Source organism: Erinaceus europaeus, chromosome 19 (assembly GCF_950295315.1).
Source record: "Erinaceus europaeus chromosome 19, mEriEur2.1, whole genome shotgun sequence".
Taxonomy (NCBI): Eukaryota; Metazoa; Chordata; class Mammalia; order Eulipotyphla; family Erinaceidae; genus Erinaceus; species Erinaceus europaeus.
The window spans coordinates 1,594,929-1,620,788 of NC_080180.1; the positions used below are offsets into that span (position 1 = coordinate 1,594,929).

The 25,860-nt window shown below is 52.9% G+C and overlaps 1 protein-coding gene across 13 annotated transcripts in view; it reads left to right on the forward strand.

Annotated features, from left to right (window-relative positions):
* Nucleotides 1-25,860, forward strand: part of RPS6KC1 (ribosomal protein S6 kinase C1) — a 237,226-nt gene that overhangs the window by 5,637 nt on the left and 205,729 nt on the right. For 8 of the 13 annotated variants that reach the window (XM_060178412.1, XM_060178413.1, XM_060178416.1 and 5 more), the window contains exons 2-5: nucleotides 2,289-2,324; nucleotides 11,534-11,654; nucleotides 19,567-19,682; nucleotides 23,825-23,918. In XM_060178412.1, the coding sequence (XP_060034395.1) occupies nucleotides 2,289-2,324; nucleotides 11,534-11,654; nucleotides 19,567-19,682; nucleotides 23,825-23,918 (367 nt within the window). Of the gene's footprint in view, nucleotides 1-2,288; nucleotides 2,325-11,533; nucleotides 11,655-19,566; nucleotides 19,733-23,824; nucleotides 23,919-25,860 lie in introns of those variants that run through there. The other 5 variants (XM_060178411.1, XM_060178421.1, XM_060178417.1 and 2 more) reach the window with 4 other exon arrangements.

Consider the following 25,860-nt stretch of genomic DNA (forward strand, 5'->3'; position numbering starts at 1 on the left):
AGGAGGGGAGAGGGAGGGGGAGGGGAGAGGGAGGGGGAGGAGGGGAGAGGGAGGGGGAGGAGGGGAGAGGAGGGGAGAGGGAGGGGAGGAGGGGAGAGGGAGGGGGAAGGAGGGGAGAGGGAGGGGGAGGAGGGGAGGGGAGAGGGAGGGGAGAGGAGGGGAGGGGGAGAAGGGGAGAGGAGGGGGAGGAGGGGAGAGGAGGGGGAGTGAGGGGAGAGGGAGGGGAGGAGGGGAGAGGAGGGGGAGGAGGGGAGAGGGAGGGGGAGGAGGGGAGAGGAGGGGAGAGGGAGGGGGAGGAGGGGTGGGGAGAAGGGGAGAGGAGGGGGAGGAGGGGAGAGGAGGGGAGAGGGAGGGGGGAGAAGGGGAGAGGAGGGGGAGGAGGGGAGAGGGAGGGGGAGGAGGGGAGAGGGAGGGGGAGGAGGGGAGAGGAGGGGAGAGGGAGGGGGAGGAGGGGAGAGGGAGGGGGAGGAGGGAGAGGAGGGGAGAGGGAGGGGGAGGAGGGGAGAGGGAGGGGGAGGAGGGGAGAGGGAGGGGAAGGAGGGGAGAGGAGGGGAGAGGGAGGGGGGAGAAGGGGAGACGAGGGGAGGAGGGAGAGGGAGGGGGAGGAGGGAGAGGGAGGGGGAGGAGGGGAGAGGAGGGGAGAGGAGGGGAGAGGGAGGGGGAGAAGGGGAGAGGGAGGGGGAGGAGGGGAAGAGGAGGGGAGAGAGGGGAGGAGGGAGAGGAGGGGAGAGGAGGGGAGAGGAGGGGAGAGGAGGGGAGGAGGGAGAGGGAGGGGGAGGAGGGGAGAGGGGAGGGGGAGGAGGGGAGAGGGAGGGGGGAGGGGGAGAGGGAGGGGGAGGAGGGAGAGGAGGGGGAGGAGGGGGGAGAGGGAGGGGGAGGAGGGGGAGAGGAGGGGAGAGAGGGAGGGGGGAGGAGGGGAGGGGGAGAGGGGAGAGGAGGGGGAGGAGGGGAGAGGGAGGGGGGAGAAGGGGAGAGGAGGGGGAGGAGGGGAGAGGGGAGAGGGGGAGGGGAGGGGAGGGGGAGGAGGGGAGAGGAGGGGAGTGGAGGGGAGGGGGTGAGGAGGGGAGAGGAGGGGAGAGGGAGGGGGGGGAGAAGGGGGAGCGAGGGGGAGGAGGGAGAGGGAGGGGGTGGAGGGGGAGAGAGGGGGAGAGGAGGGGAGAGGGAGGGGGGAGAAGGGAGAGGAGGGGAGGAGGGGAGTGGAGGGGGAGGAGGGGAGAGGGAGGGGGAGGAGGGGAGAGGAGGGGGAGGAGGGAGAGGAGGGGGGAGGGATGGGAGAGGAGGGGAGAGGTGGGAGAGGAGGGGGAGGAGGGGAGAGGAGGGGGAGGTGGGGTGTGGTGGGGGAGGAGGGGGAGATGGGAGGGGGGAGGAGGGGGAGGAGGGGGAGGAGGGGGAGGAGGGGAGGAGGGGGAGAGGGGAGAGGAGGGGAGGGGGGAGAGGGGGGAGCAAGGGGGGGGAGGAGCGGGGAGGAGGGGGGAGGGAGGGGGCAGGTGACGGGCAGCAGCGCGGCCTGTGAGCCGGGCCCAAGTGCAGGCCCCTGGCCTCGCCAGCTTTATGGCGGTGCGGCTGGCGGCGGGCGGCCTGCTTCCTCGTACCCGTCGCTCCTGCCTGACGTCGCCAGTCGGTGTCGGAGAAGACCCAGGAGCGGGCGTGTGTCGCCCCATTACCCAGATCTCAGCCGTTTACGCAGCCCTGTGCTCAGCGCCTGGCCTCTGAGCTCTGCCCTGCCCGGTGACCAGCGCTTCTGGACTTGCTTCTCAGCCCCGTGCGGCGTGGTCCCCTGCACGGAGTGTCCCGCTCCGCCCCATTCCGAGTTGGCCGCTGCAGCCACAGGCTTGAGCTCCGTGACTTCCCCGCAGGTCCCCTGGCTGTGCGCCCCGGCCCCGGCCCGGCCGGGGGGAGCTGTGGTCCGGGCTCCGTGATGGACAGGACGCGCAGCGTTAGCGGGCTGCCCGGCAGCAGTCTGGGGGTGCTTCCCTGTGAGAGGTGGGGTGGGTGCCGCCGACCATCACTCTGGATTGAACCCAGGACCTCATGCTTGTAAGTCTGTTGCTCCACCTGCTGCGCCGCCACCCCCTGGGCGTAGGGTGAAGTGACTCTTGTAGAACGCTGCATTTATGACGCAACTTTTCAATTTCGTTTATTTTGCTGTAAGGAGTGAGAGGTGCAGAAAGTTCAGTCGCTGCCGTCCGACAGACTGCGGTCTGCTCCAGCCGCGGCTGAGAGCGATTCACTGCTGAGCTGCGGACTCTCCTCTGGTGACGCTTCGCCTTCTCTCTGTTTTCTTCCAGGTGGTTTCCCGGAGGAATCCAGAAGAGGTTCAGGAGGTAACATGTTTATCCGTCTGAAGATCTGACTTTACGCGTCCCACCCAGATTTAAATCCTCACTGAAGAGATTCCATTCTGTTAGTCGTTGTCTGTCTGTCTGAGATTGCCCTCAGTGCCCTCTTTCAGACCTGATGTGCTCAGCTTTAGGAAGTGCTAAGTTATAGAAGTAAGAGTTTGGGAATCACAGAGCTGTTAGGCATGTGATAACTGCAGACAGCCAGCACTCACAGGATCTCTGCCACTGTGAAAGCCGGCGCCCGCCTGTTTCTGCCGCGAGGTCCCTGCTGATAGGACAATGCAGTGTCTGACCGCTCACACTATATCCAAAGGCGGTGACAAGTGCAGGTGTCTCCTTTCAGAGCTGACTCAGCCGGTCCTCTGCAGACGCTCCCTGGCTCTGAAGCGGTGCCAGCTTGTGTCCGTGCTTACAGCCGGACGCTGCTCTGTTTTGGGCCACTTTGCTTGTGTGTGCGTGCGCGCGCGCGTGCGTGTGTGTGCATGCTTACAGCTGGACACTGCTCTGTTTCGGGCACTTTGCTCATGTGGCACTGCCAGTTCTCCCCTAGAGGAGCATCTTTTTACATATTTATTTTCCCTTTTGTTGCTCTTGTTTTATTTTTATTGTTGTAGTTATTGTTGTCGTTGTTGGATAGGACAGAGAGAAATGGAGAGAGGGGAAGACAGAGAGGGGGAGAGAAAGACAGACACCTGCAGACCTGCTTCACCGCCTGTGAAGCGACTCCCCTGCAGGTGGGGAGTTTATTTCCGACTTAGGAAGATTGGTGACTGACTGGGCTGTGGAGGAGAAAGCACACTTCCCTGGGGGTCGGGCGGTAGCGCAGCAGGTTAAGCGCAGGTGGCACGAAGCACAAGGACCGGCGTAAGGATCCCGGTTCGAGCCCCCGGCTCCCCACCTGCAGGGGAGTCGCTTCACAGGCAGTGAAGCAGGTCTGCAGGTGTCTGTCTTTCTGTCCCCCTCTCTGTCTTCCCCTCCTCTCTACATTTCTCTCTGTCCTATCAAACAACGACAACATCAACAACAACAACAACACAACAATAAAACAACAATGGCAACAAAAGGAAATAAATAAATAGATATTAAAAAAAAGAGCAGACACAGCCTTTTCTTCCTGCAGTGCATTTTACGTCTTCAGGGGCCTGCACTTTCTGTTTGGCCACAAACACTACTCACTGCTCCTGACTGAGCAAACTGGTTATGATTTCCCATGTCTGTCTAAGTTGCTTGTTTGGAGTCGGGTGGTTTGAGTGTGTTAACAGCAGGCTTACACAGCATTTTAATTTTTTAAAAAATATTTATTCCGTTTTATTGTCCTTGTTTTATTGTTATTGATGTCGTCGTTGTTGGCTAGGACAAGAGAAATGGAGAGAGGATGGGGAGAGAGGAGGAGAGAAAGACAGACACCTGCAGACCTGCTCCTCCGCTTGTGAAGTGACTCCCCTGCAGGTGGGGAGCTGGGGTCGAACCGGGATCCTTCCACCGGTCCTTGCACTTTGCGCCACCTGCGCTTAACCCGCCGCGCTGCCGCCCGCCTCCTGGCATTTTAATTTTTGTGTGTTACCATTGCTTTGCTTGAACTGATGCTTGTCTCACCCTCCCCTCTGGTTACAAAGAGTTTAGCATGTTATGCATATTTAATGTCAACAGTAAAACATTAATCCCCCAATAAAGGAACAAACAAATAAAGGATACAAGGAGAAAAAGTTTAGTAAGATATTTTAAAAATATTTCATTTGTGGTCTAGGAATGAAATAATGGATAAAGCATTGGACTCAAGTGTGGGGTCCAGAGTTCAATCCCATGTACATGCTACACATGTAGCAGAGTGATGTCTGTTTTTTTTTTTTTAACCTCCTCTCTCTTCTTCTTACCTCCCCCCCTCCTCCTCTTGTCTTCTTCATGAGTAAATAAAGTCTTCGAAAAGTAGAATAAAAATAAAAATATTTCATTCTGCAGCCCAGGAATTGGTGCAGTGGATAAAAAGCTCTGGACTCTTTAAGGATGAGGTTTGATCCCTGACATCTCAAGTGCTAGAGGGATGATCTGGCTCTCTCCCTCTCAGGAACGAATAAGTGAATCTTAAAAAAAAAATTTGGGGGGGCGCTGGGTGGTGGCACACCTGCTTAAGTGCACGTTACAGTGTGTGAGGACCCAGGTTCGAGTCCCCGATCTCCTCCTTCAGGAGGGAGAAAGCTTTGAGTGTTGAAGCAGGGCTGCAGCTGTCTCTCATTTTCTCTCTCCCCCGACTCTCTCGATTTCTGGCTGTCTCTATCCAATAAAGATAATAACAAAGATGATTAAATTTTTTTTTGTTTGTTTTCCATTCTGTTTTCCTTAGAAGTTTTAAGATATCTTCTTTTTATGAAGTCCAGAAAGGGAATAATAATATTGTCATTTTGGAAGAAAAGGGAATTTGCATATAAATCTCTTTCTCTGTGTGTGTGTGTGTGTGTGTGTGTGTGTGTGTGTGTGTGTATGTGTGTGTATGTGTATATGCACGGCAGTGAGAGTAATCTGTACCATTGATTACTCTGTACTTGGAAACTGATTACTGTGAACTAGTCTTTAATTCCGATAGTTATTTTGAATCAGTTCTCAATACCAGTCCATTCTGCTTTTAAAAAATGTCCACTTCGTGGTCCAGGGAGGGGGTACAGTGGATCAAGCACTGGAATCTCAAGCAGGAGTGTTGTATGCTTTACATTGGGTTGTTCTAGCTCTCCCCTGCCAAGAAAATTGGATCAGTCCTGCTAATTTCGCGGGCCCACTTGGCCCCGCCCCAAGGAACCCCGAGAGGGTTCCAGAGTTCCAGAGTTAGAGAGTTGGAGAGTTGCAGAGTGAGAGAGTGCTTGGTGCCGCCGTGGGGGAAAGAGGCAGCAGAGTTGTTTAGTGATTAGTTTGTCTTAGTTTATAAATCGTTGTTCCTGAATAAAGAAATACAGCTTCCCTGCCCAGCCGTATGTCTCTGGTCGTCTCTGTTACCCGCCCGTGGAGCTAGCCTGGCCAGCTGGAGCCTCCGAATTTTAACAATACAGGAGTTCCCAAGTTCAGTCCCCAGCAGCACATGTACCAGAGTGATGCCTGGTTGTTTCTCTCTCTCTCTCTCTCTGCCTGTCTTCATAAAGAAAATGTTTAAGGAAACATCTGCCTGTGGTGAAGTGGAAGGGGGCTGTGCGCCTTGGTCTGGCTGCCATGCCTGCTGCCCGTGCCTGGTGTGGGGAGAGTCCTGAACCTGCCTCGCCATGGGCTCCGTGCTGTCTCCTCAGCCCTTTCTTGGGGAAGCTCTTTTAGAGAAGACACCTGCTGCTGAGCCAGCTGTCCAGACCCTTGGCCGTGTCTCTTGGTTAGACAGTCGCACGGCCCCTTGTCAGACCTGGCACAGGCACGTGAGAAGCTTCCTGTCTCGCTGGCTTCTTAGTGCGGAGACCGACCCCACCTTTTGTTTAGCTTCCCAGGTTCCTCCCTGAGACCTAGGTGAGAATTTCACCCCCAGAGTTTGTCTCCATGGCCTCTGCTTTCTTTGTGAACTGATTCCTGCTTCAGAAGTCAGGTTTCACGACAGCAATGGAGACAGGAGGTGGGCTGTTCAGAGGACTGAATGCAGACCTAATAATGTGCTGGCCTAAGGGAATCTTATTTTTTTGTTGCCCTTGTTTTATTGTTGTCATTATTATTGTTATTGCTGACATTGTTGTTGGATAGGACAGAGACATGGAGAGAGGAGGGGAGACGGAGAGGGGAGAGAAAGACAGACACCTGCAGACCTGCTTCAGTGCTTGTGAAGCGACTCCCCTGTGGGTGGGAAGCTGGGGGCTCGAACCAGGATCCTTGCACCAGTCCTTGTGCTTTGCAACATGTGCGCTTAACCCGCTATGCCCAGACCCCCAAATCTTTTTTTTTTTTTTTTTTTTTAACTATTTGATAGAACAGAGAGAAATTGAGAGGGGCAACTAGAGAGGGAGAGATAGACACCTGCAGCCCTGCCTCACTACCTGTGAAGTTTTCCCCCGTGGGTGGGGACCAGGGGTTTGAACCTGGGTCCTTGTGCATGAAAATACATGCAATAACCAGGTGCGACACCACCCGGCCTCCTGAAACAAAGCCTTTAAAAGTGAGAGGTGGGACATTGCCCCCCCGACTTTCTTTCCCACAGAGAGAACCCTGTAGTTCTCCCCCCTGTAGGTAGTCAGTTTACCCGAGAATTCTGGGAAGGGGGAGCTGGGCCAGAGCTTCCTGCAGGTGATGGCAGAGGTCCCCGGCATCTTAGCCATCTCGGCCAGAAGCCGGAGAACATCGGGAAATGGCCAGCGGGAAGGAGAAACCGTCAGCAGGGTGCTCTGCGGCGAGCGAGTGCAGGTGCCGAGGGACAGGTGGTTCTGCAAAGTCTGAGGAGCAGGTGGGTGAAGACACTGAGTGAATCGAGTGGTTTCGCGAAATGCAAGAGATCAGAGGTGTTTGCTTTGATGAAAGGAAATAATTACCTGGAAGAAAACATCGACTTCAAACATTTAAGCAAATTTTTGTTTTTTATTATCGCCAGGGTTATTGCTGGGGCTCAATACTAACCTGCTTCTTGAGGGAATTGCTTTTTTAAAAAGATTTTTTTATTTATTTATGAGAAAGCTAGGAGGAGAGAGAAAGAACCAGACATCACTCTGCACATGTGCTGCCGGGGATCGAACTCGGGACCTCATGCCTGAGAGTCTAAAGCTTTATCACTGCGCCACCTCCCGGACCACGAGGGAATGTTTCAAATGAAGGTTAAGGCCTGATGAAATGTGCAGTCTGTATGTGGCCTTCACTGGCGCAGCACTTAATGTCCAGAGCTACTTTGCGAGATCAGACGCTGCTGTACAGTGACCCCCCCCCCCCCCGCCCCCATTCAGTGAGCATCTGCTAAAGGGCGTAACCGGCGCGTCTTTGCTTTCTTTCTGGACTGATGCAGCTGAGGTGGCGGGCTGCAGTGCCCCTCACCTCTCTAGTTTGACCGTTTCTAGAAGCCTGTCGGGAAGGAGCGGCAGAAGTGGCGCTCGCGGTGCTTTGGGCTCCTGCTCCTGAGGCCCGGCTTTCTCTTCTGCGTCGCCCTTCTGAGAGTGAGTGAGAGCAAGGTCTGCACACAGAGTCTCGTCTTGGGAGTTCTGATTCTTGCTCTGACAAACTATTCCTTGGCGTACAGCTTGCTTCTTCCTCTTCCTCCTGCTCCTTCTCTCTCTCTCTCTCTCTCTTTTTTTTAATGAGATAGAACCAGGCATCACTCTGATACATGTGCTGCTGGGGATCGAACTCAGGACCTCATATTTGAGATTCCAGTGCTTGATCCACTGCGCCACTTCCCAGACCACAGCTTTCTTGAAACTCAGCTTCTCCTGCCTTTCCCTGAGGATGGTCCTAGTGCGGTGAGGTTGCGGCCGTCTGCCTCCTTGCGCTGGCAGCTCGGGGGCCCGGCTCGCCCCCAGGTGACCGTGTTCAGGCTCACGTCTGCCTCCGTGCGAGAACGCCGCGCTGGGCCCGGCCCTGGCCCCAGACGTCCCTGGCCCTCTGGCAGGCACTCCCACAGGGTGACCTGTTGAGAACTGGCAAAGCGACACTGCCTCTCCCGTGGCACAGTCATGTCCACGCTGATGATCAGAGACTGCGAGCAGTCGGGGCCGAGGCTCACATTGCAGTGCGCCAGGACCGGGGTTCAAGCCCCCGGTCCCCACCTGCGGGGGGAGAGCTTCATGAGTGGTGAAGCAGGGCTGCAGGGGTCTCTCTGTCTCTCTCCCTGTCTCCGGCCCCTCCCCTCTCAGTTTCTCTCTATCCAGTAATAAAAAGAACTAACGCCCAGCGTTGCATCATAGCACAGCCCGGCGTCTTCAGCCGTGGCCTTGCTCTGGGTGGCCCCTCGGCGCCACAGCCCTCAGGGTCCTCTCGCCAGCTGCCTCCTCTGGTTACAGGGCAGCCTGCACCCGAGGTGACGCTCCTGAGCCCTCGGCCGCTAGGTGCTTCAGAGGCGGCAAAGTGACATGTGTCTGCGACTGAGCTCGTCTTGGCTCAGAACAGCTTCTCCCTTGCTCTCTGTTCCTTTCTGTCTTTAAGTTAACGCTCTTTGTATATAGGAGAGAAATTGAGAGCGAAGCAGGAGATAGTGAGGGAGAGAGGAAGGGACACACCCCTGCAGCCTTGCTTCACCACTGAACCCAGTCCTTGCACAGTGATACGTATGCTCAACCAGGTGCGCCACCTGCCAGCCCCTGCCAGCCCCTGCCAGCCTCGCTCTTCATGAGGGACTGGCATCGCCTGTCATTCTGCTGCAAGAGCCAACACTTTAGTGATGAGACAGCCTTACTCTACTTAAAAAAATCCCTGGTTTTGGCTCTGTGTTCTTTTTCCTCTCTCTGCTTGGTTTTTGGCCTACTTGTTCCTTTCAGCTGCCCACCTAGGAAAGTCTCTTCCTCCCTCCCTCCCTCCCTCCTTCCTTTTGCGCTCTCTCTCTCTCTCTCTCTCTCTTTCATTCACCAGAGCACTTCTCAGCTCTGGTTTATGGTGGTGTGGGGGATTGAACCTGGGTCTTAGGAGCCTCAGGCATGAAAATCTCTTTGTATAGCCATTATGCTGTCTACCCCTGGTTTCTTGGATGCTAGCCAAGGCTGGCTTGGCTGCCACTTCCTGTCTGCCTGCCCCAGCGGCTGGTGCTGTGGTCATATGCTGACTTCCTGTCTCACAGTCTCGGAGCTTCCCATTTCTTAGCCTCTATGTCAGCACAGGACCCATGCGAAGCAGGGCTATGAAGTTTTTTTAAAAAAGATTATTAATTGGGGCCGAGTGGTGGCGCACCTGGTTAAGCACTCAATGACGGTGCACAAGGCCCCGGGTTCAAGCCCTTGGTCCCCACCTGCAGGGGGAAAGCTTCATGAGTGGAGAAGCAGGGCTGCAGGTGTCTCTCTGTCTCTCTCTCTCTATCTCCCTCTCCCCTCTCAATTTCTCTCTGCCTCTAATAAATAAATAAAAAGAAAAAAATCAATTAATTTTGCCTCTGGGGTTATTGCTGGGACTTACGAATCCACTATCCTGTGGTCATTTTTTCAAGTTTTTGGATAGGACAGAGAGAAATTGAGATAGACAGATACCCACAGACCTGCTTCACCGCTTGTGAAGTGCCTGCCCCTCCCCCCGCAGGTGGGGAGCCAGGGCCTCTAACCACCATCCTCGCGCCTTGTACTGTGTGCGCTGAACCCAGCGCGCCACCGCCCGGCCCTGAGACTCTGTTTTGCTGATTGTCTCTTGTCTGGGTCAGATGCACAAAGGAAGCATCAGGAGGAGGCACTTTTTGCTCAGATTGACCCGGGGTGGGGGGCATCACAAGCTTCGCAACAAGCTCGGTGGTGTGGCAGATAGAAGTGACAGTCCGCAGAGCAGAGCATCGGACAGCCTCGGCCACATCTGGTCTGGCGACAGGCGGCCGGGGCACCTTGGTTTTTCAGAGCCGGGCACTCGGCTCTAGTTGCTTCACAAAGATTTCAGGTTCACCCGTCAAATTCTTTTTCCTAACAGAGTGTCTTTTTTTTCTTTTTCTCGAATTTAATCGGAATGAAGCCAAGCAAGAATTCACACTAATGAAGGAAACTTACTTTCAGATGTTACGGAATCTCATGATTGTACTTTTCATGGAATTCTGGTAGGATTCAGCTTGCCCTAGACATCTTACTACTTCTCCAACTTGAGAGTTTTTACAAAATGGAAAGCTGATGTCACTCTGCACAAACTCTTCAGTGTTGTTTAGTTTCCCCCCTCCTTTATTTATTTTTTAAGATTTTATTTATTTATGAGAAAGATAGGAGAGAAAGAGAACCAGCCACCACTCTGGTACACGTGCTACTAGGGATTAAATTCAGTACCTCATATTTGAGTCTATTTTTTAATTTATTTTTATTTATTACTTAAAATTTTTTTTTAAATTTAAATTTTATTTATTTATTTACCCTTTTGTTGCCCTTGTTGTCTTTTTATTGATGCTGTAGTTGTTGTTGTTATTGATGTCGTCGTTGTTGGATAGGACAGAGAGACATGGAGAGAGGAGGGGAAGACAGAGGGGGAGAGAAAGACAGACACCTGCAGACCTGCTTCACCGCCTGTGAAGAGACTCCCCTGCAGGTGGGGAGCCGGGGGCTCGAACTGGGATCCTTAACGCAGGTCCTTGCGCTTTGCGCCACCTGCGCTTAACCCGCTGCGCTACCGCCCAACTCCCTACTTTAAAATTTTTTACCAGAGCACTACTCAGCTCTGGCTTATGATGGGACTGGGGATTGAACCTGGGACATTGGAGCCTCAGGCATGAAAGTCTTTTTGATGGGATGCAAAGCATAACCCTTATGCTGTCGCCCAGCCCCTGAGAGTCTAATTTTTTATCTACTGCGCTACCTCCTGGACCACTGGGACATACATTTGTCTGTCTTCATAGGACTTTTTTTTTTTTTTTTTTTTTTTTGCGCTTCTAGGGTTACTGCTGGGGCTCGGTGCCTGCACTAGGAATCCACTGCTCCTAGAGACCATTTTTCCCATTTTGTTGCCTTTGTTGTTTATCGTAATTCTTATTCTTGTTGTTGTTATTGATGTCGTTGGACACAACAGAGAGAAATGGAGAGAGGAGGGGAAGACGGGGAGAGAAAGACAGACACCTGCAGACCTGCTTCACTGCTTGTATGACTTTTTTCACTTTTTAAAAAATGTTTATTTCCTTTTGTTGCCATTGTTTTATTGTTGTAGTTATTGTTGCTATTGTTGGATAGGACAGAGAGAAATGGAGAGAGGAGGGGAAGACAGAGGGGGGGAGAGAAAGACAGACACCTGCAGACCTGCTTCACCACCTGTGAAGCGACTCCCCTGCAGGTGGGGAGCTGGGGGTTCGAACCAGGATCCTTACACTGGTCCTTGCGCTTTGCGCCACCTGCCCTTAACCCGCTGTGCTACCGCCCGACTCCCTGGTATGACATTTTTAAACACCAAACTAAAAAGGGGATAATTCCTCGTTCAGATAACTGTGTGCTTGAACTCAAGACGTTTGACTGTGAATGCATGTGTAATTTTCATCCTTTTTTTTTTTAAAGTTTTTTTTTTTGAATTAGTGATCAATATTGATCCACAAGGTCAGCTGCAAGTATAATCTAACTACCTCACCCCCACCAAAGTTTGCTTTCCATCTCTTTTAGATAACTGTATGGAAGAGATACAGTGACTTTAAGAAGCTGCACAGAGAGTTGTGGGAGATCCACAGGCACCTTTCCCGACACTCAGAGCTGTTTCCTCCATTCGCCAAAGGAATCGTATTTGGTGAGTGGCATTTCGGGTGTGTGCCGGAGCTGACAAGTGCCCTGCGTGAAACAAGTAAACATACTCGTGGGTGTCAGCTGTGGTGCCCCAGCTAGTAACTAAGCACGAGGGGGAGTCGGGCGGTGGCGCAGCGGGTTAAGCACAACCAGGCCCCCAAAGCGCAGGGACCGGCGGAAGGATCCCAGTTCGAGCCCCCGGCTCCCCACCTGCAGGGGAGTCGCTTCACAGGCGGTGAAGCAGGTCTGCAGGTGTCTGTCTTTCTCTCCCCCTCTCTGTCTTCCCCTCCTCTCCATTTCTCTCTGTCCTATCCAACAACAACATCAATAACAACAATAATAACTACAACAATAAAATAAGGGCAACAAAACGGAATAAATAAAAAAAAAAAAAGGAACTAAGCACAAGGATCCTAGTTGGAGCCCCCCCCCCAGCCTGCGGTGGAGTGGCCTCATGAGTTACTGAGGCAGGTCTGCAGGTCTCTCTCATTCTCTCCGTCTCCCTCTTTTTAACTTCTCTCTGACCCAATAAACTGGGAAAACATGGCCTCCAGAGCAGCGGTTTCAAAGTGTAGACACCAAGCTCTAGCGATAATCCTGGAGGCAAAAAAAGATTATTTAAAAAAAAAAATCACTACCTCAAACAACTGTTATTTGCTTGGCTATCAATTAATATTTCCATGTGAAATGCTAAAATGTTATTGTATCAACCATGACAATACCGAGTTGACATTTCTTTGTTTTTTTTTTTTTAATTTTTTATTATCTTTATTTATTGGATAGAGACAGCCAGAAATTGGGAGAGACAGACACCTGCAGCCCTGCTTCACCACTTATGAAGCTTTCCCCCTGCAGGTGGGGACCAGGGGCTCGAACCCAGGTCCTTGCTCACTGTAACCTTTGCGCTCAACCAGGTGCGCCACCACCCGGCTTCCCCCCCCCCCCCCCCCCCGCCAGTTGACATTTCTACACAAAGTGGCTTTTCTGAAGGGTAGTGCCGGTCTCCACCTGCACATCTTGGAAGCCCGGATTGAAGGGAGAGAGCTAGAGCACCGGGCCTGCGGTTCCTGTTAGCTGCTTGCTGTGCGTGTATAAAGACCTGAGTCGGGTCCCAGCACACAGCATGTGGACAAGGTGGCTGGATTATCTTGCATCTGCTTTTGCATCCTATCTTTGGTGACACCTTGACAGAGCCACACAGACGACACCCCAAAAAAGGCAGTTGAAGATGTTCTTTGCTCTGTGAGAACTGGGTCGGGTGGGGTGGGGTAGATCCCATAACGGCTGTGCAGAGACGCATCCCTGAGGCCCAGGGTCGCAGTTTAGTCCCTGCACCAGCAAAGCCAGAGCTGAACAGTGTGCTGGTGAACAAACAAAAGTAGAAGGAAACCTGGATCAGTGGTGATTTTTTTTTGTTAATATTTAATTTTTTTAATCTTTATTTATTGGATAGAGACAGCCAGAAATCAGGAGGGAAGGGGGTGATAGAGAGTAAGAGAGACAGACACCTGCAGCCCTGCTTCACCACTCGCAAAGATTTCCCCTGCAGGTGGGGACTGGGGGCTCGAACCCGGGTCCTTGCATATTGTACCGTGCATGCTCAACTAGGTGCGCCACCACCCTGCTCCTCAGTGGTGATTTCCTTAAAGGTCTTAGTCACATTATAGAATCTAAAACCCTGGCATCCTCTGGTCCTCATTAAATTAGGATCCACGAGTCTGTCTCAGATCGAACGGCTCTTTCCCCTATGTTCGAACTTGGCATACAGAGTATGTTGGTTACCTGAAGAATACGGGCTCCCTGCTTCAGTACATCATTGATTCATTTCATTCTGTGATATTAGAAAACTAGGCCGGGGACAGGGTAGACAGCATAATGGTTATGCAAAGAGACTCTCATGCCTGAGGCTCCGAAGTCCCAGGCTCAATCCCCCGCACCACCATCAGCCAGAGCTGGGCAGTGTTCTGGTGTTTCTCTCTGTCTTTCTCTCTCTGCATCTCTCTCAAAAATAAAATAAATAAAATACTTAAAAAGAAAACTAGGCCGGGGATGTGGTTAAGTGGCACAGGTGTGTTTGTCTGCACAAAGCCCGGGGATGAGCTCTGGGAGCTGCGGTCCAGCTGACAGTGTCTGAGGATGTGAGTGACGGGGACGCTGTCGGGCTCTAGGGACTCACAGCTCAAGTGGCCGTGCTAACAGCTCTGTTGGCTGTTCTCCTTGAGTGTCAGCCCCTCCCTGTATTAAAACAAACTTGGAAACCACCAACCAAATAGCCACATCTGAATAGAGCTTACTTTAAAAAAAAAAAATCCTTTTAAACTTAAAATTTTTTTTTTAAATCTTTATTATTTGTATAGAGACAGCTAGAAATTGAGAGGAGGGGAGCTAGACAGGAGAGAGACAGAGAGACACCTGTAGCCCTGCTTCACCACTCATAAAGCTTTCCCCCTGCAGGTGGGGACCAGGGGCTCGAACCCAGGTCCTTGTGCACTGTAATATGTGCGCTCGACCCGATGCGCCACCACCCAGCCCCAGAGCTTGCTTTTTCCTGAAGATTTTAAGAAAGACACAAAGGTTGAGATTTACTAAAGTCGTCTGTTTCTGTGGCTTCACATCAGGGACATTCTAAGTGAAGTGGCATTTGAAGATGCTTTCATTTGTGTAAACAGCAGCCAGGAATATGATGTCACTGATACGTTTCACTCCTGCCGTGAAGGCGACAGTTTTTTGCTGTTGCTTTTAGATTAGGAGTGCAAATGATAGTGTGGTGAAAATGCAAATACTGCCTAGGCTGTTGGTGTCATCCTGAAAAGGCCTTTGACCTTGTGTTGGCAGGACCCCCGGGAGCCCCGTAGTCGAGTCCAGATTGAGCACCTCCACCCCTCCCTCCCTCCTTGTAGCATTTTCAGTAGTAGGTGACTGAAAAAAAAAAAACCCTGGAATTTTCTCTATATGGATGTGTCTTAGTTCAGCCAGTGGCGAGGACTCAGCAGATGTGTGAAAGACACTGGTGTGGGAATAGATTCATGACATGGAGAGAGAGAGAGGAGGGTGAGGAAGGGTCTGGGCACTGCTCAGCTCTGCCCTGCCCTGCCCTGACGAAGGCGGTGCTGGGGTGTGTCCCTGGGGCTCAGACATGTCCCTGCGCACTAACAGGTCGCACTGTCTCCTGCCAAGATCAGTCTCGAAATAAGACACAGGAAGGAAGCAGCTTGCACGGTAGTGTACTTCCGTGACCTCCGTCTCTCTCTCTCTCTCTCTCTCTCTCATGTTTTTGCCTCTACGGTTATCCTGGCACTTGGAACCCACAGCTTCTGGTGGCCAGTTTTTCATTTCATTGGACAGGACAGACAAATTGAGAGGGGACAGGGAGAAGTGGGGGGGGGGAGATAGACATCTGCAGACCCACTTCACCACTTCACCCGGATCTTTTTTTTTTTTTTCTTTACCAGAGCCCTGCTCAGCTCTGGCTTAGGGTGGTGTGGGGGATGTTGAACCTGGGACTTTGGAGCTTCAGGCATGAGAGTCTCTTTGCGTAGCATAACCATTATGCTATCTAGCCCTGCCCTTGAACCAGGATCCTTGCGTGGGTCCTCGTGCTACGTACTGTGTATGTCCAACCAGCCAAGCCCCTGCCCAGCCCCGAGGCCCACGTCTCTGGAGCAGACGCACACGCTTGCATCGAGACCGGCCCACACGCCATGCGACGTCAGCCCTCAGAGGCCCCGGGAGAAGGGCTGTTCCTGCTGCTCCCTTCTGCCTTCTGCACAGTGCGGTGCCCACACTGGACCTTTCATCTCGCTCGGGCTGGGGTGCAGCCTGGCATTGAAGATGTTTTTTTTCATTCCATCTATTTATTTATTTATTGGATAAAGCTAGAGAGAAATTGAGAGGGAAGAATGGACAGACACCCACAGTGCCGCTTCACCACCCCTCGCACATAGGGACTCGGGGTTCAAACCCAGGTCCTCCCTATGGTGTGTGCTCTAACTGGTGCGTCACCCCCGGCCCCCAGCCTGATCACGAGGCGAGAGCAGGTGGCTTCTAAGCGGGTCGCAGTTCTCTGCCCCTGTGCGTTGCTGATGAATCGCCCCCAGCTTTTCTCCAGCTCCTTGCGGCTGAGAGTGTGAACGTTGCTATTACTCTTGCTCAGGGGCCCATCTACCTCAGGAAGTGCTGCGGTCCATTTGAAATGCTCGATGGTGGCAGTGGCCCCGCCGGCCACAGCTGTGCCGTGTGCAGGGAGCCGGCGGCTGTCCGTCTATCTCCCGGCAGCTGCCCGTCTGTCTCCCGGGAGCGCTCACATCCAAGCACGCGGATGCCACGGCCACGGCCATGGGGCGCCCCGCAGGAGTCACCTCGCTCCGGTGGTGTTGCCAAAAAAGGCGCCTCCTGCCCTCCATCCAGCTCAGCATTTCCATCTCTGTCTCTAACGTAGCACCGGGGAATGGACTCAGTCTCCTGGTACTTGTGCGCTTTTGATAAGTGCCCTCCCAGGTGCAGTTATTTACTTACTCATTTTTCAAGCAGAGGGGAGGGGAGAGGGAGAGGCAGATGGGAGGAGAGACTGCGCAGCGTGGCTCCAGCGTCCACGGAGCTGCTCTCGGCCCTGTCCTGGGGATGCTCTGCTCGGGTGCTGTTTCTGGCCTCAGCCTGTGGGTTCTGAGGATTAGCTCTGCAGTGCGGCTACCTCAGTGCCTCATGCCCTTGCCCAGGCCACCATTCATCGAACACAGCACCCTCTTGTCACCCCAAGTGCGGACTGCCTTACTGAGAAGCTTCTGGTTGGCACCGCAGACTGCTGGATGCCTCCGCTTCCAGGCAGTCCTCTGATTCCTTTAGGCTGAGTTCCTTCCCCTTGAAGCTCTATGTCTCACTCTTGTTTCATTGAGTTCAATCTAATTTTCTCTGATTCTTTAAATTTGATACATTTTCAGATTCACAGTCCCCCAGAGTAGAACCATGAACTACTTTTTAAAAAATTATTTTATTTTACTTTATTCTTCATTTAAAATACTTTATTTGTTGGCTAGAGTCAAGAGGGAGGGGTAGATACATACAGATATGTACATATGTGTACACACACGCTCACACACACACACACGCTCACACACTCAAACATGCTCACACACACACACTCATACTCACACACACTCACATACACACACACTCAAACACGCTCACTCACACACACTCACACACACACTCACACACACACACACACTCACACACACTCACATATTCACATACACACACACACACTCACACACACTCACACACACACACACACACACACACACATACTCATACTCACACACTCATACACACATACGCACGCACACACACGGAGAGAGACTGACAGACACAGGCAGACAGCCAAAGAGACACCTGTAGCCCTGCTTCATTGCTTCCAAAGCTCCCCCTGCAGGTGGGGACCAGGGGCTTGAACCCCGGTCCTTGTGTGCTGTAACACGTGCGCCCTCTGAGCCATGCCTTCCTGCACACCTTTTGCCCAGGCTCACTGACGATTGCCACTTAGCCCCATTTTCCTGAGTCTTCCTGTGTGTCTCCTCCCCATCGGGACTGTCTGCGGATAGGCCTTGGGTGTTTCGTGCTTCAGTCTTTGCTCCCTGCTCCTCACTCAGAAAACGTAATGTTGAGAACCGATGCCGCCATCCACCTTCAGATTTTTCCTGTTGTCTTAGAGGTGCTTTCTAGAGTTTTTTTTTTTTCTTTTTTGATCCAGCATAATGACTTGAGGTTTGTTTCTTTAATCTAAAACTCTCCTTAGGGGAGTTGGGAGTCAGGCGGTGGTGCAGCGGGTTAAGCGCACGTGGCGCAAAGCGCAAGGACCGGCGTAAGGATCCCGGTTCGAGCCCCCGGCTCCCCACCTGCAGGGGAGTCGCTTCACAGGCGGTGAAGCAGGTCTGCAGGTGTCTTTCTCTCGCCCTCTCTGTCTTCCCCTCCTCTCTCCATTTCTCTCTGTCCTATCCAACAACAACGATGTCAATAACCACAACAATGATAAACAACAAGGGCAACAAAAGAGAAAATAAAAACAAACAAAAGAAAAATAAAACTCTCCTTCTGCTTTGCTTTTTTCATCTTTTGTTAGATTTCCTGGCATTTTTAAAGCGGATAAGGCCTAATAGTCTTGGTCTGAGGGATAGACTTGCGGCGGATGTGCCACTGGCCTGGTTTTGCCGCACCGGCCATTGAGCTGTGATTCCCCCTGAGGGAGAGCAGCAGCTCCTGGCGGTGAGCGAGGCAGCCTGGCCCGCTGGCGGCTGTCTGACTCCTGTGCTGCCCTCTTGCAGTGCGAGCAGCTTGACTGGCCTGGCAGCCTGTGCCCAGGGTGAGGTGGCTCACCTGCTCACCTGGCCCTGGGCTCCGAGCCGTCGCCCTGGGAGAAAGCACGGGGGTGCCGGGAGGTGGCCCCACAGTAGAGCCTCTGTGGGTAGTGCCGGGGCGGGGGCGGGCACCCCTGGGTGGTGGCATCCTGCTTCAAGGTCTGTCTATCTCTCTAAGGATAGAGAATTAAATTTTTTTTTTAAAAAGAATTTATTCAAGAGAAAGAACCAGCCATCACTCTGGTACATGTGCTGCCGGGGATCGAACTTGGGACCTTATGGTTGAGAATCCAATGTTTTATCTACTGTGCCACCTTCTGGACCACTAGAGTTCAATTTTTTTTTTTTTAAAAGAAGGATTGGGGAGGCCACTTAGCAGTGCCAGCAAGTGTGAGTTCCTCAGCATGGCAGGAAAAGATGCGTCTGGTGTTTCCATGTTTTTTTTTTTAACCAGAGCCCTGCTTGGCTCTGGCTGATGGTGGCGTGGGGGGGGACTGGACCTGGGACTTTGGAGCCTCAGGCAGGAGGGTCTCTTTGCAGAACCAGCATGCTGTCTCCCCCTGCCCGGACTGTGGTCTCTGAAGCCCATTTTTCTGAACCGTGGGGGTTGTCTTCGGACTCCCTTTGAGCACTCTGATCAGTGAAAGATGGCTGTCTTCTAGGTGACGAGAGATTTTCGTGTAAAGAATTTTGTTCTTTGTAGCTTTCCTTCCCTTACTCAGGCGGTGAATGGAGGAGGCCGCTGTCCCGCCCTGCTGGACACTGAGGTGGCACTTCAGGACTCGGCACCAGGACCTGTGTGACCTGTGGGCCTAGGGGTCCTGTTTGCTTTCTCCATGTTACAGCCACGCTCTGACCTGCCTGAGATCTTGTAGCCTGTGAGTGAGGAGGCTCGGATTCGAGCCCAGATCTGACTCTCAAACATTTTCTTTCTTTCCGGCATCAGCAAGGAGACACGTTGAGCTGGGGACGGAGTGGCTTGGCTTCAGGACCAGGACTCTGCCGCGGGCCTCGGTTTTCTGTGACACTTCGCAGAGCCGGCCGGGCCGTCTGTGTGCAGGGATGCTACTCTTATGACTGGGTGCTTCTAAAAAGCTGCCATTGCCGGCAGCTCAGCGGCCCTTTCTTCTCCCGGCTGCTGTCATGGGCGCTGACAGCCTCCCACGTGGAGCTCGACTTAACCGCTTTGTGCATCAAGCGGAGGTGTCTGACCCCACTGACAGACAGATGTTCTCCTCATTCCCTCGCCCCAGCTCCTTTATAAATCAAAAAAGAGCAAAAGAGGAAATTATATGAGTAATTACAGTATTCAGTTACTGTGGAAAACCACTGGCGTTCTCTCCCCGTCTGTTTTCAACTTGTGTTTCACATCAGCGGCTTCTTAAATGGAAGCCCCTCGCGCTGACAGGCCTCCAGCGAGGACGCCTCCTTAGAGTTGACCCCTCAGCTTCCTGCGCGGCCGCAGACACGGCTCCTTCCCCACTTGGTGAGGCTGAATCAGGACCTGAAGCCCGGCAGCCGGGCAGTGACAGGCCCCTCTCCTGAGTGTCGCTCCCTCCCCTCTAGGACGCTTCGGCGCGACCGTGATCGAGGAGAGGAGGCAGTGTGCCGAGGACCTGCTGCAGTTTTCGGCTAACATCCCCGCCCTCCACAGCAGCAGGCAGCTGCGCGACTTCTTCAAGGTCAGCGGGTCTCTGCGACCTCGCCTTCTACCAAGCACCTCGGTCTTCGGGTTTGTAGTGAGGCCATGATCTGGGTTTGTTTGTTTTTTTTTTTCTTTATAGGGCAGCTGACTCACTTTGATTTCCACCATGTACTAAAACAAGTAGAAGTAGCTGTGTGGATCTCTTATTTTTAGTGTAGATTTAAAGATTGGGCGAGGGGTCTTAGAGGTGATCTAATTCACCCCACCATTATTGAAGTGCATTAAAGTTTTTTTAAAAATATTTTATTTTTAATTTGTTACTGGATAGAGACAGAGTAAAACTGAGAGGGGAGGGTAAGATAGAGAGAGAGAGAGAGACAGAGAGACTCCTGCTGCCCTGTGTCACCACTCATGAAGCTTTCCTTCTGCAGGTGGGGACGAGGGTCGTGAACCCCGGTCCTTGTGCACTGTGGTGTGCGTGCTCGACCCAGTGCGCCACCTCCTGGCCCCCGACTTTAATGTCTTAACGACCACTGAGCTTTCTTGTAGTGGTAGCCTTCTCGCAAAGACCAGAAAGATTGTGCCATGTTCACTGTCTCTGACCAAATGGCTCATCTGTGTGAGTGCGGCTGCTGAGGACACCGGCAGTGTGGCCGAGTGGCGGGGTTTCTGGCGTCCTGTTGCTGTGGGCGTCCACAAAAGGAATTTCTTTTTAAAAAGTCCCTCCCCCCTTTCTCTCCCTCTCTCTCTCTCTCTCTCTCTCTCTCTGCCACCAGGCTTATTGCTGGGGCTCACTTTTTGCACACTGACTCCACAACTCCCATAGACCATTTTTCTCCTTTTTGGGCAGGGGGTTAGAGAGAGGAAGAGATGGAGAGAGAGGGAAAGAGGGAGAGCGAGGGAGAGAGGGGAGAGAGCGAGAGAGGAGAGAGAGGGAAGAGGGGAGGGGGGAGAGCGAGAGCAGTAGCAGCAGCAGCACAGCTCTTGTACTTCCCCCTGCAGGCGGGGAGCCAGGGCTCGAACCGGGATCCTTGCACTGGCCCTTGCGTTTCACGCCCTGTGCGCTTAACTGGGTACGCTGCCTGCATCACCCTAGCATTTTTTTCAATGGCTATTAATCGGTGTGACATAAAATTCACCATTTCAAATTGGATAAGCCAGCGGCGATGTATAATCATCCTCAGCCCCTCGCCGTCTCCATCGGCCCCCTCCCCTTTCTCCCCCATCCGGCAGCCTGTGGCCACCGCCTCCCATCTTGGGGGTTCTTGGGGGTCTTGGGCGCCTCACGTGAACGGACGTCCGGTCCTTGGCTTCTTGTGGCTTCTTCCATATGACGGGCAGCTTGTGGGGTCACCTGTGCTGTAGCCAGGCTCGGCACTGCTCTCCTTTCTCAGCGCTGACTGGTGTCCGCTGATAAGCTATAGCTCTTCCTCTTCCGGCTACTCTGGGTCATGCTCCACTTGGAGCTTTTAAAACACTTTTTTAAACATTTATTTTCCCTTTTGTTGCCCTTGTTGTTGTGCATCACTGCCTGTGCACTCTGCACAGGTGCACTCTGCAGGTAGGGAGCCGGGGCCTCAAACCGGGATCTTTACGTTGGTCCTTGCGCTTTGCGCCACCCGCTTTTGCGCTTAACCCGCTGTGCTTAACCTGCTGCGCTACTGCCTGACTCCCTTTTAATTTTTTTCCCTTTTGTTGCCCTTGTTGTTTTATTGTTATTGTAGTTATTGTTCTTAATGGTGTCGTTGTTGGATAGGACAGAGAGAAATGGAGAGAGGAGGGGAAGACAGAGGGGGGGGGAGAAAGACAGACACCTGCAGACCTACTTCACCGCCTGTGAAGCGACTCCCCTGCAGGTGGGGGTCCTTAAGCTGGTCCTTGCGCTTCACGCCATGTGCGTTTAACCCTTGAGCTACCACCCGACTCCCTTTAAAACACTTATGCTTCAGTTTGCTGTGTCAAGAGTCACAGCCACCACACTCCCCTTTAATCCTTTTTTTGTTTGTTTTTGGTGCATCTGGGGCCTTGTATATGCGAGATCCCACCTCCTGAGCCGCTTTTTCTTCTTTCCTTTCCATCCAGATAGCGACTTCAGCACCAAGGCTTCTTGCCGCCACGCGCCTCCCAGGTGGTGGCAGGACTTGAGCCTGGCCATGCAGACACTACCCTGTGAGTGTCTCTCTGGCCCAGACCTTTGATTCTTTTTATTTAATTAAAAATTTTTTTTATTTGATTATTGGATAGAGACAGCCAGAAATTGACAGGGATGGGGGTGATAGAGAAACAGGGAGCAGCCCTGCTTCACCGCCTGTGAAGCTTTCATCCTAGAGGTGGCGACCGAGAGCTCCGACCCGAGTCCTCGCGCTGCAAGGTGCTCGCAGCCAGGTGCCGCCAGGTGCCGCCCCGTCATCTCCTCCTTATTTGGACGCGTTCACAGACGGCGGCACCGTGGGCTCTGCCTTCCGCATCTGAGCTCTCTCCCGCCTGTCAGCTTTTCTTTCCCTCCTGGCCTGGAGCACGTGCGTTGCAGTCTCTGCTTGTTGTTGTTTCGCTGCTGAGATCCGGCAGTGTCCGCCAGTTATCACAGCAGCTCCGACTCTGCTGCCCCTCCCTGCCTTCCCGCACCTGAGGGTGGGCGCCCTGCTAGGGGTTTATCCTTGTCGATCAGCGGAGTCTGACTACTGTGACAGCTGGTACTTCTGTCCAGTTTTTAATGTTGCTTATTTTATCGATTTTTTTTAATTACCAGGAGTCAGGCGGTAGCACGTCGGGTTAAGTGCAGGTGGCTCAAAGCTCAAGGACCGGCATAAGGATCCTGGTTTGAGCCCCCGGTTCCCTACCTGCAGGGGAGTCGCTTCACAGGCGGTGAAGCAGGTCTGCAGGTGTCTGTCTTTCTCTCTCTCTGTCTTCCCCTCCTCTCTCCATTTCTCTCTGTCCTACCCAACAGCGATAACAACAATAATAACTACAACAATAAAACAACAAGGGCAACAAAAGGGAATAAATAAAAAAGAAAAAAAATCACATAAGGGTGGTATCTTAAAAAAAAATTTTTTTAAATTATCTTTATCTATTGGGTATAAACCAGAAATTGAGAGAGAAGGGGGAAGTAGGGAGAGATGTTGTAATTTTAACTTAAAAGGGGTTGTGGGGAGCTGCAGCTTAAAGATTCCCAGCGGGGAGCTGGGATGGGTTTAAACGATACAAGGTTCACTAGGGTGAAACAGGTAAAAGGCAAAATAAGCAATTACCATCGGGGTGAGGAGTACGCTCGGTCCATAAAGTCTGAGTATGGTTATCAAAAGTTTAGTCCCGGAAGATAAACAGTTATCAGCTCTGGTAAAGGTTGCTCCTGGCTGTAGAGGGGTCTAAAAGTTTACCGGCCAGGAGAGTCCCACGCGCTCAGTTCCCAGGAGAAGGAGCCATGGCGGGTACCAGGACACCTCCGCCGAGATGCTTCTGACCAGAGAGCGGCCGGCTCCAGGCCCAGGCGTTTATACCTTCCCTTGTGTCCCAGCCTCAAGCTGATGTCATTCGTGTGCGAATAGTCCCAGACTCCTGTTGAGGTCACAGCAGAGAGAGGCAGAGAGACAGCTGCAATGCTGCTTCACTACTTGCAAAGATTTCCCCCTGCAGGTGGGGACCAGGGGCTTGAACCCAGCTCCTTGTGCACTGTGTGTGAAACAGGGCTGCAGGTGTCTCTCTTTCTCTCTCCCTTTCCCCTCCCATCTTGATTTCTGTCTTTATCCAATAATAAATAAATAAAAGTTACACACAAAAAAAGTGCAGTTGCTCGTTTACGCCCTGGCCCCTGCCCAGCGCCTGCCTTCTACTTCTAGCGTTTGCCCTTCTTCCGTAGCCAGTCAACAGCGTCAGGTTGAGCCTGATGTCAAGTTTCGAGACCTCCTTTGAATCTGGAGAGGTGGCAGTCGTTGACTATGTGGGTCATAGTCTGTCTGTAGCGCCTGCCATTAACATGCCACATTGGTGAGTTTCTCACAAGTGACAAGATGCTCTGGTTTTCAGCCCGTTTCACTGACGGGCCGTGTCTGTAATCCTTACATACTCGGTTAAGATAGCTATTGTTATTATTGACTTTTTAAAGATGACTATTGTATGTTCGCTACCCATTCTGAAAAATCTCTTGATGGTGAGACTCAGTTGCTGTGATCTTTCCAGGGCGGCGTGGTCCAGGATGGCTCCGAGCTGATCGGCCCGGCGGAAGTTTACCCTGAGTTCCCCGTCCACAGCTGCGCCGAGAGCAGCACGCAAGGTGAGCGGGCCAAGCTTCCCTCCACTTCTGGCGGTTCTGGTGGGAAGGCTGCTGGCCGTGTCTGCGCCACAGAAAGCACACGGCCAGTGGGGTCGCACAGGGCTGGGCGTTCTTTCCTTTCCCTCTGCGTTTTACCTGCCGGCGCCAGGTGCATGGTACTGGCTCAGCATCCTGCAGCCGCTAGACCGCTCTCTCTCAGCAAACAGGCAGTGGTTCATTCTGTAGCGCTAGCGCCCTGGGCTCCATGGCGGCGTCGTAGGAGTCTGTAGGATTTGTACTTCCGGCATAGCGAGGCCACCATGTCTGACTCTCCGACAGCCGTGCTGGGAATGCTGTAAGAGTTTAGCCGTAGGTAAGCCCGCAGTGGGTCAGGCCGAGTGCTTCTTGTTCTTTTTCTTTTCTTTTCTTTTTTTTTTTTTTTTGCCTCCAGGGTTATTGCTGGGGCTCGGTCAAATCCACTGCCCCTGGGGGGCTGAGCGGTAGCGCAGCGGGTTAAGCGCACATGGCCTGAAGCACAGGGACCGGTATTAAGGATCCTGGTTCGAGCCCCAGCTCCCCACCTGCAGGGGAGTCGCTTCACAGGCGGTGAAGCAGGTCTGCAGGTGTCTGTCTTTCTCTCCCCCTCTGTGTTTCCCCCTCCTCTCTCCATTTCTCTCTGTCCTATCCAACAACGACAGCAGTGACAACAGTGGTGACAACGACAACGGGCAACAAAGTGAAGAAATGGCCTCCAGGAGCAGTGGATTCATAGTGCAGGCACTGAGCCCCAGCAATAACCCTGGAGGCAAAAAATGAAATAAAATAAAGTAAAAATAAAAATAAAACTAACCCTGGCTGTGACTGCAGGACCCTTAGCTGTGACATGGAATGAGGCGGCCAGTCTGCCACCACGCGGCAAAGGCACGTTGAGGCGAGGTAGTGGCTCCTGTGGCTGGCTGGCGCCCTGACCGAGCAGCCAGAGGCTGAGGGGAGGTTCTTGGCGAGCAGGAGCCCTGGGCCGGTCTCCTCACCGCAGGCCAGAACTGCTTCCCAGTGCCCTGGACAGAGGGTGCCCGGAGGGGTTCGTCAAGCCATGGTTCGGTGATAGACAGACACACACTGTATCTAGCGGGGAATCGGACATGTAGAATGTTACTCCGTAGTTTTGCAGATGAGCTCACATCCTGTGATATTTACAAAGTGTTGCTGGTTGCTCCTTACCTGGACGAGAGAGCTAGTTGACTGGGAGCCTCTTACCTCCGTCTTAAAGCCCCATGTTTTGTCAGGGCCTCTCACTGCCATCGAGCTGCTGTGACGTTTTACGGTCACCGCCCGGAAGGGAGCTCGGGAACCGGCCTCGGGCTGTGCCGGTCTCATCTGCCGCACTGGACTGGGGGCCGGCCAACATCAGTCGCTTTGATGTCCACGAGTTCCATCTGGTGACTTGTGTCTTCTCCTCTCCCTAATGTGTTCCCCGACTTGTTGTTTGTGGCTGATCTGGCCCGGGTCTGTGCGGCAGGGAGGAGGAGGTGAATCAGGTGCTCAGCACCACAGCACGGGCCAGCGCTTCTGTGACCCAGACTGCAGGGCTAGTGCTCGTGTCTGATGGGTCAGGCAAGCCTGCCTCGATTTGCCTGGAAACCCGCCTCTAGTCTAGCAAGACGGCGCCTCTCAGCGGGCTTTGAGGTAGCTGGCATCTGCCTCTCCCGCCCCTCTCCCTCCTCCTTGTGCACTTCATTCAGGGCGTGAGTGAGTGAGCCCAGAGGTCGCAGTCACACCTTGCTCAGTTGAACTGGAAAGGTAGGTGTGTAGCTGTTTAAGTCTGGAAATGGTATCAAGTTGCCCTTTACTTATTATTATTTTTCTTTGAATAATTTGTGTTTTCAGCTACTTGCTTTAAAGTGGGTGCTTTGAGGTAGGGCTGTTGAGAAGAGAATTTGAGTTTCTCCCCCCCCCCCCGGCT